At 42.8% G+C, this 9,559-nt stretch overlaps 1 protein-coding gene across 3 annotated transcripts in view; it reads right to left on the bottom strand.

Moving 5' to 3' along the window:
• Nucleotides 1-2,778: 2,778 nt before the first annotated feature.
• L3MBTL1 (L3MBTL histone methyl-lysine binding protein 1) overlaps nt 2,779-9,559 on the bottom strand; it is a 41,234-nt gene continuing 34,453 nt past the window's right edge. For 2 of the 3 annotated variants that reach the window (XM_053393999.1, XM_053394000.1), the window contains 3 exons: nt 8,881-9,038; nt 8,341-8,403; nt 2,779-6,041 (listed from right to left, as the gene is read on the bottom strand). In XM_053393999.1, the coding sequence (XP_053249974.1) occupies nt 5,907-6,041; nt 8,341-8,403; nt 8,881-9,038 (356 nt within the window). In that variant the 3' untranslated portion in view covers nt 2,779-5,906. The remainder of the gene's footprint in view (nt 6,042-8,340; nt 8,404-8,880; nt 9,039-9,559) is intronic. The other variant, XM_053394001.1, reaches the window with a different exon arrangement.

The raw sequence follows: 9,559 nt of genomic DNA, 5'->3' as shown, positions 1-9,559 counted from the left end.
AAACATCAACTCGATATCATTTGTATAATTCCATAATTCACATTTATTGTTATTGTAAAACACTGACGAAACATATCACATCTTGCTTTTTTTTATATTAACCTTCTGTATACTCAGGACACAAAGTTCCAGAATAGCTGCACTGGATACAATTATAGTATTTCCATCATGAAAACACAAAGGTGCAAATATCAAAAGACAAATTAAACAAGTGCAAATGAATGAAAGTGCAAAAAAGCTTCGGTTCCATGAAAATGCTTCTTCTGAAAACTCCGCCTCTGCCCTCTGCGAAAGCTGGTCCCTAAAACAAAGGGCATTTGGGCAGGATTTGTCACACCTACCTGACTTTTCCCTCCCTCCCCATTTAGGGTGAACCCAGCAGTCCCAGGGACCATGGGGAAAGGAAGAAGAAAAGATGGAGATTGATCAAGGGTTTTTGAAGACTTTCTGTCTTCCATTGCACTCAAGCCCCAAATAAGCCCTAAACAGTAAACCTGCCTTATCATTTTGATTTGGACCTTTGCATTTCAAAAGTGCTTGAAGTTGATGTCGAAACTGGATTTCTGGGGTGGGAGTAATCAAGGGTAATCAAGGGTGCAGAGGAAGGAATGCACATTCCTGTTCTGGCTGAGACTCAGCAACAGGAACATCCATCTTTGAGCAACATTATGTCATTTCTGCAGCGTGAAAGCGATCCTTAGCTGGCCCACACATCTGCGATGAGTACCGGATCTCCTGATAAAAGAGTTCCTAAAGGAGTATGAGTCTTGGGCTAGCAGTTAAGAAGGCTTTTTAAAGTGAAGAGTTTTCTAGGCAGTAAATTCACATTTGTTCCACACAGCCTACCCAGATTTCAAGCTAACACAATGACATTTTCTGAGCAATCAAACCAAACTATTTTGTAGCGAAGAAGAAAATGCATCCTCCCCCCCAGATAATACACTCACTGCTAGAGGTCCTGATCCACTTAGGGAGAAATTCATGTGCAGCTGCACAAGGAACTGTGCAAGCAAAAGTTCTCTTGCTTTTGTTTGCTTGCTAGCCTGATACTGGAGTGAGGGCTACTCATGAATAAACCCAATCAGTAACTGAACTATAGCACCAACCAGCTCGGGGCAGTAAACATGGCACCTTTCAAATCCTGCACTACAACTCACATCATCCCTTATCATTGGGCAATGCTGTCTGGGGTGATGGGAGTTGTAGTCCAACAATAGGTAACTGTTTGCTGCATATATACATGACTGGACTGTGGCAATTGTGAGCAATGATACTGCTTGTGACTGGGGATAGCTTGCATCTTAATTACAGATGAGTAACAACTCTCACACACCCCTCCTGCCAATACACACTAGCCTTCACCATATTGTGAACTGATTCTTTATAATGTGATGTGTTTTTAAGAAAAAGAAAAAAACCTTTAGAGGTTATGCGGTCCCTGCTCTATGCCCCTCTACGGTACAACTCAGCCATGATTCAGTGTAAGATTAGGTGCGCTTCAACCCATGGATTTTCACAGGTTAAGAAGCTAGTGTCCTCAACACAAGCATCCCTCTGCAAACAAGTAATTCTAATGTATTTCTCCCAGATTTTCTGGCTTGATCTTTTATGAAATCGGATGTTCCATATCACAGAGTGGCTCCAGAATTAGTGTCAGGGTTTTACTGATTCCCATCAGTTCTTAACAAGAACAGGGATCTAAATCTCTTAATGGGCTACATAAATCATTCCAGCAGAAGCAATGCAAAGAATAATTAGAAGAGCTCTCTGTGCAGCACCCTTGTGAAGTCATTGTAACCTTTACTCTGTATAAGCATAACTCAGTATATTGCCATTAGCAAATCTGGGGGGGGGGGTCTCCTCGGCCCCTGGGATTGGTGCCTGGCTGATTGTCTCGCTTGGTCTTAGAAGAAATGACCTCAAGCCTACTAAGGAGGAATTGACTAGGATACAAGTACAGAACCTGAGGACTGATGGGAGTATTCTGCTCAGGAGACATTTTAGCTGCCATTAGCTCCCCGCAAAAAGGAGCCATTATTTAGATGCTTGAGACAAAATAACTCCTATGGTGTTTCAGCTAATAATTCTACTGATAACAGTAGTTCTCCAGTATTCCTAAACGTAAGGAAAACAACAGCAGTAAATGGAACTGGACATACAAGCAGAATAAAATGGGCTGCCTTATATATTGCAAGATCCATCTAGGGTTCTGCCATCTGTTCAGATTGGCAGAAGCTCTCTAGGGCCTCTGGCCCAGGTCTTCATCAGCCCTGCCACTTGGAGGTGCCAAAGGTTTTAAGACAGAATCTGGTGAGGCCCAGGCTGCCTCCTTTCTCTCTGACACTCGCTGCCTTTCTGAGCAAATGCGCAGAAATAGCAATGAGCGAACACAGGAAAGGTAGTTTCATTTTAACCCTCCCTCACATACATGCACACATATAAGATTGGGGTTTAACTTTGGTTTCTTTATACCAGGGGTAGCCAATATGATGTCCTCCAGATGTTCTGGACTCCAGCTCCCATCTTCCCTGTTGGTTGGCCATGCTGTCTAGGACTGATGGGAGTTTGAGTCCAAAACATCTGGAGGCCATCATATTGGCTACCCCTCCTTTACATCAAATATAAGGTTCCAACCATATTATAGCAGGAAATATCCCTTGGCCATCTGTGCAATTGCCTCAGAAGGACAAGAAGTGTGAGGTTGCACACCTACGGCAGTAGATGAATGGGAATAGGTGGTGAGGGCTGGAGTTACTTAAAAGTGTGTATATTCCTAACAACTAAAATAACTGTTTCTGTCTCCCACACATACATACACAAAAACACAAGCACACAATATTAGATCACGCATTTTACACACTTCCAATTGAGGATAATTTTCTTCTCTGGAGGAACTTGGGGTCAATGGGAACAGTGCACTATCTAGACTCCATTCTTGGTGCAAATTGAGTTCAGCTTGCTCAGCAGCCAGCATGACAGAGTGGGGAAGAGGGATTCGGTGTGAAATCTAGGACAGATTATGTGCCCAACTCCAAAAGCCTACATGAATAACCATTTGGCACCGAGGACCTCAAGGGGCCACCTGTTGCAGTTCAGCATACAAGACCCATCAGAAAATTACATTTCACCTGAGCCAAACAACAGAGGCTCAAACCTTTGAAGAGGCAGAGAGGCAAACTGGCCCATAACTGTCTCAAAATGGCACAAAAGAAGCCATTTTCTTCATGGCTATAGTTCCAGTAGGATAATAGCAAAGATGGCCTCAACACCATTAAACACTTCCTGTTTCTTTCAAGTGGTCTTAACAGCACCTAAAGACCTCTGCTTAGCAGAGTATGTCCCAAACGAGCCATATTCCTCATCTAGTTTCAAATTCAGAGACAAACGCCTTGCAACTCCCAGCAATCCATCCATTGAGTTGGCAAAGTCCCTGTCTCAAATACAAGAGGAATGTATACATAATTGGAAATTTAAAATTAATGTTAATAAGAACATTCATAATAAGAATGTTAATGATACAAAATCTTGCTTTGTAGGGTTGGTACCTACAAATATGCTGACTGATCTTTATATATGCAGCTAAAACAGCAAACTGGACATATTTTTTTTTTTTAAAAAGGGGGAAGTTTTCCTTTTAAAACCCGCCAAGAATCACCTGGGCATGTCAAGTGGTTCCTTCCTTCTTCATCTTTCCTGGCTGACTAAAAAGAGTATCTCTTTGGATATGGGGATAGTTTGGCACCATCCAGCAGCATCTGTGAGAAGGATTTGATTCAAAAATGAAAAATGTCCTTCTTCCCAGTATTCTGCCTCCTACCAAGTAAACAGAAGGGGGAGTCAAATGAAAGATATTTCACAATCAGCAGGAAACTTGCTAAAAAAAGAAATGCTTGCCATGACACAGAGAGAGAGAGAAATCAAGATATAAATTTATCTTGGAACAGCAAGCAGCCAGCAGTTAAAAAAGAGACCTAAATAGTGACCAAGTATTCAATAATATCAGAGTCAAATTGCTGCATTTCCATGGGAAGCTTAGCGTGAATTTGACCCAAACATTAGAAAGTAGACTTCACAGACCACACTGCTATGAGACAGGTTGCTGGTGTATGTATGGTTAAGAAACTTTAGACTTTCCTTCACAGACTTAAGGGGGACAAAAAACAACAACTTTAAGTTGGTTTTAAGGAGGTTCATACACTAAGAAATACACTTAGAATGCTTTGTAGCAAATGGGAAGAGGGTTGGATTTGGGTCTAAGAAACCTAGATCCAAATCAGTGCTTGCGTATGGAAGCCTTCAATCATAATTTATTACATGGGACCACCGTCAAGCGAGATGACTGATGGAGAATGGAGTGGAAAACGTCCAGAATTAAATCTAGGACTGCTGAAATTAGAAGGGATTCCCCAACTTCATAGGACCATTCCAAGATATTTTGGCACTGGAGGTGGAAAATTCATATGGCATTCCAACCTCCATCAAACAAACAATAATACATTAACAGGATAGTAGTTGTCCTTTAACCGCATTCAGAAATATGCTGCCTGAGGCCAGTTTCTCACTATCTAAGGGTAGAACTGATGTTGCAACCTGAGCCTTTTAGTCACATGGCTACACTATAGGGAAAGTAGCTCATCAGAACAGCCTCTGTCATTGCTTCATTAGTCAACATAAAGGGGGCACAGGAAAAAACCCCATGTAGTCAACAGCAGAATTATTTTCAAAAGCTTGAAAGCTTAGGCTCACATTGTATCCATATGGTAAAAAACTTCTTTTTTTTTAAAGCCAGCTTCTCATTTTCAAGTGACACTGTCAAGCAGCTGAATGTAAACATTTGGCACACACTGAACTAAATATGGTTTGATGGGGCACAGCTGATGCGTCCAGAACAAAGAAATTAAGAACTGCTGCATTGTACAGAATCTGTTTTCTTTTTCTCATACAATACAGCACCTGCCAGGCCAGAACGACGTTAGCTGGCTATCCCTAAGAGCAGTCACTCCTCCCATGGATCAGAAGAATGCTTTTGCTTAAAGTACAAATGTTGCTAGTTTGCTTGTTTTCTGTGACACTCTGCTCCACACATTTTTTTATATATTAAAAAGAAAAATTGCTTGAAGTGCGATTTGCAGAAGGAACAGAAGTTAAACCAAGGAACATTATTACATGATCTTCTTTGTTTCTCTCATCCTCCACAAGTAGCATGGCAATATTACAAGTCTATAAATTCTGAGCACCAATTTTTTTTTGCAACAGCAGAAATGACTCCAGAATTGTTAGGATGGATTCCTTCATCAATAATGTACTTAGTCCTGTAGCCTGTCTTGGAAGGACCAACACTTACTTAGTGCTTCAGCCAGTCCCTGGATATATTGTAGATACTCTGCCCCTTGTGAAGTTCACGATCGAATCCCTGATTATTAGAGGCTGACATTTGCCCTGAAACATCAGAGGTGCTTCCCAGTGCGTGCTGCCATTTGGTGATCACGCCGGTGGTCCATTTGTAGATATTTTCCTCTTCTGCATCATGTGAATCCAGGCACGCTTTATAATGTAAGAACCTGGGCAGCTGAGTAAGTTAAATTCAAGGCAGGTTAAACCCGATAGCACACCAAATCTCCAAATTCCTGTTGCGTGTGCCTTTAAAACCATCAGGAGAATAGGGTCTGTGAGATTGGGCAGGTCAGTGCTGGAGCTCCACTGCTAGACAGGAATCAGGGCAGTATTTGGAAAGGCTGGCTGGAGGAAGACAGACAGGGAATGGATTTGGCATGTAAACAAAGACGAAGACTCAAAAGAGAGAGCAAGTTGGCAGGATTTTACAGCTGCAGCAGCCGGGAAGGTCTCTACTCTGCCGAGACAGAGAGTTTGGCAGCTCCCACGTGGGAGAAAAGTCAAAGGGCGGTTCACTTCAAGGTATCATCAGCGTTCTTGAACATGAGGATGGCGTTGTAGATTTTAAGCGCTGGGCCAAGTTTGACGCTCATGATCTTCACGATGTCAGTCTGAGTCAGCAGAAGGAATGCCTCACCATCAATCATCTGGGGAGGAAAAGAGAGATGGTTGAAGGTGCCTGTTTCTCATGCAAGGGTACACAAAGCAAAAATGTTATACAACAGTGTTTTCATTGCTGGATTTTGCTGAGTGATTTTATTGTACGGAACCTTTCAAAATTCTGTCGATATGCCAATAAAAGGTTTGAGATTGAGATTGCAAGCTATCTGCACTCAATGCTTCCTCTGGAATAAAATGCAGTTTTTGTAGCAGCGCATCACATCCCAGCATCTGACCAGGAAGCTTCATCCCAATCTGATCCATCAGGCCATGTATATAGCTAACGGCTCCAGGACATGCCTCGGTTGTTTGATAGTTATGGCTGGCATCCAAAACTTGAGAAGGGAATATTGTGGACAAAGTGTTAATCTGTTTTTCCAAGAACTGGCCAGTCTATGTTTGCATGCTGGATTTCCCAAAAAAGAGCAGATGTGTGCCAGGAGTCAATGGATAATTTTGAAGCACCAACACTGAGCTAAATTCAATGGGTACATTTGAAAATATTGTCAATGACCTGGAATGGGGAAGAAATTTGATTCAGCTCACATTTAAAGCAGATGCACCTAATCTGCACTGCCAATACAATACACAAACTGAAACACAGATGCCCTTCAAAATCTACACCTCTCCAAATTTTGCAATGCAGTTCTCCAGCCACATAACATGAACAGAAACACATATACTAGGGTAGAGTGTGCACAAAAATGCATATGTTCGTGAAAATAACATAAAAATGCATGATATTCGGGGAAAGCGCTTTGCAAAAATTCGTACATGAGGCTGGAACTGTGGACAGTGGATTTTCATGAAGCTGCCTTTTTAAAAAGAAAAATATTGTGAACTGATGTGGGAATGTGTAATGAAACAGTAGAAAAAATGAGAAAATAAACCTGACAAATTCACCCATCCCTATTGATGGCCTTTCAGTATTTGAAAACAGGACTTTGCAGACCTATGCATAATGTGGCTAAGCAACTGCTGATCCCCGATAATGAGCCCCTCTTGCTGGGTTTTTGCCAGGTGTCAACCCAATGATGGCACCACTCTTTTTGAAAGCTGAACCCCAATTCCGTTGCCATTCAACTTCTTTTTCCCACTCAGCCAGTTGTACAATGTATACTGATACAGTGGAATCTCGGGCTGCGGACGTAATCCGTGATGGAGGCACGTCCGCAACCTGTAGCGTTCATAACCTGCAGCACCGCGTCTGTGCACACGTGTGATGTGGTTTGGTGCTTCTGCGCATGCACAAGTGGTGAAACCCAGAAGTAACCCTTTCTAGTACTTCCGGGTTTCCCGTGGTACACAACCTGAAAACGTGTAACCCGAAGCATCTGTAAACTGAGGTACCACTGTACTCTGGATCATGTAAAAATACTTTTATAAATAATTTAACCCCTTGCAGTCAGAAATGAGGTGATCACGTGGCCACATTTTCTTGCATGCAGCATCTTTTGCTCTCTAGTTCTAAAAGGCCAGGGATACTGCAGTCATTTCTGTTTAGTTTGTTGTAAATTTACGAAGATCAGTAAGATCAATAAGAATTAAATTCATAAAACTCATTGCTTTGTAGCTATACAGTTGTACCTTGTTTTGCGACTGGGATCCAGCCCCAGTTGTACCTTGTTTTGCGACTGGGATCCGTTCCGGAGCCCCAGGACGCAGAGCAAAACACCGCGTCTGCGCATGCATGGAGCGGTTTGCAAACCCAGAAGTAACCCGTTCCGGTACTTCTGGGTTTGCTGCAGACGTTTGACGGAATGGATGCTAAACGAGGCGGACGTTCACAGTATTGCTGTACAGTGGAAGGAGCCACTGGGCCTCTTGCTATCCTCTCTCTGGACCAGCTCTCCTCTCCTGCTTGCTGTGGGCCAAAACTAAATCATGTTTGATACAAAAGGTAGGGGAGCGGCCTTGTCTCCAGGAAGGTGGTTGCCATGTAACTCTCAGCCAGACCAACAGAAAAAGGCTCCTGGTGGTTTTGCCTGTTTGTACAACTCCTGAGTGTGATCTTCATGGTGCTATTATATATGTTTGCACATGAAAATATGGAATTCACTTCACAGACATCAAATATTTAAAATGTTAGCCACACTGTATCAATCCCATCTCTTTTGGTTTTGTCTCTGAGAAAACGGAACAGAGGGGAAACTATATACCAAACAGGATGCGTTGTTGCCAAGATGGGCTTTTAGGACCAGCCTGCAATTGATGGTTCTACTACTGCATTGTTCTCCAAATACCAATGGAATTTCCACTCCAAGAGACTATGTCCCATATCTTTACCTCGTCCTTGAAGAGTTTCGCTTGGTCCTCACAACCTGTCAGTGTCTGTACGAAGCTGAAGACCTTTGCAGAAAAGACACAACAGGAAATAACTGAGGGAATGGAAACAAGCACGTCCCTTTCTTTCTCTCTCTCCCTCTCCCTCTCTCTCTCTCTCTCTCTGCCTCCTCTGCCTTTCAGAGAAAACCTATGTATTATTATTATTATTACCATCTATTGAATTTGTTAGTCATTGTTTTTTGCCCAGGGCAACCTAAAACAACTTACAACCTAACCAACAGCAAACCCAAACGCCCAAATATTCCAGATGGTTTTATTTAATCTGGCCTTTGTATAAATTTCATGTTATTGTGTGTTCTGGTGTTGCTTAAAATTCCTGTTCTGTTTTGTTTATCTTTTTTGGGGGGGGGTGCACCTGCATGTTTTACTTTGCTTTGTACTATATACTGATGTGAACTAAGGCATCTTGTGTATGTTTTGTTTACAAAGTGGGGTCCAAATCAATCAACAGTAATGATAACAACAAGAGGAATGGCTTACCTCATCAATGGTCCACTTGGCTACAGTAGATGCTGTGATCCCAGCCACTCCAGGCAGGAGCTTACAGTGCTGTTCCCAGCAGAGGGAGAGGGAACGGTCCGGGTGCGCTGACAAGGCTGACATAAAGAGAGACTGGTGCATATTGTCTGAAGAAATAGCTGGCAATGACATTCAAAGCATCAAGTCAGGCTAACGTGCAAAGAAAGAGGCCCCTTTTCTTCTTCTCTTAGACCTTAAGGTCTGAATGATTTGTGAAGCCTGGAGAGATTCAGGGCCAAGCAGGACCTAACAGCACAGCAGCAAACCCATGTGTTAAAAGCTAGGCTTGCTGCAAAATAAATCCATGGAAGCAGTACATGAGTGAAGCTAAATCCTTCCAGTGCCTGTGCACACAGAATCACTGCACCCCAGCTGGGCTATCTTTCTTCTTTTCCTCCTGGTTCTGCTCCATCCATCCAGGCGATTTGCAACCCGTCAGGGATGTGCATAGGCACTTATTTAAACTGCAACCTAAATGTGCATGTGACTGGCTAGAAATGGTTTAACTTTCGCTCCCATAATCCCCAGCCAGCTCTGCTAATGGGCAGGGATGAGGGAAGTCATCCACCATCACATCTGGAGGGCCACAAGTTCCCCAACCCTGGCATAGACAATCCTAAGACTTAATGAACCTATCAGG

The sequence above is a fragment of the Podarcis raffonei genome, chromosome 6 (genome assembly GCF_027172205.1).
Source record: "Podarcis raffonei isolate rPodRaf1 chromosome 6, rPodRaf1.pri, whole genome shotgun sequence".
Lineage (NCBI taxonomy): Eukaryota > Metazoa > Chordata > Lepidosauria > Squamata > Lacertidae > Podarcis > Podarcis raffonei.
This window is presented reverse-complemented; position numbering and strand designations above follow the sequence as displayed.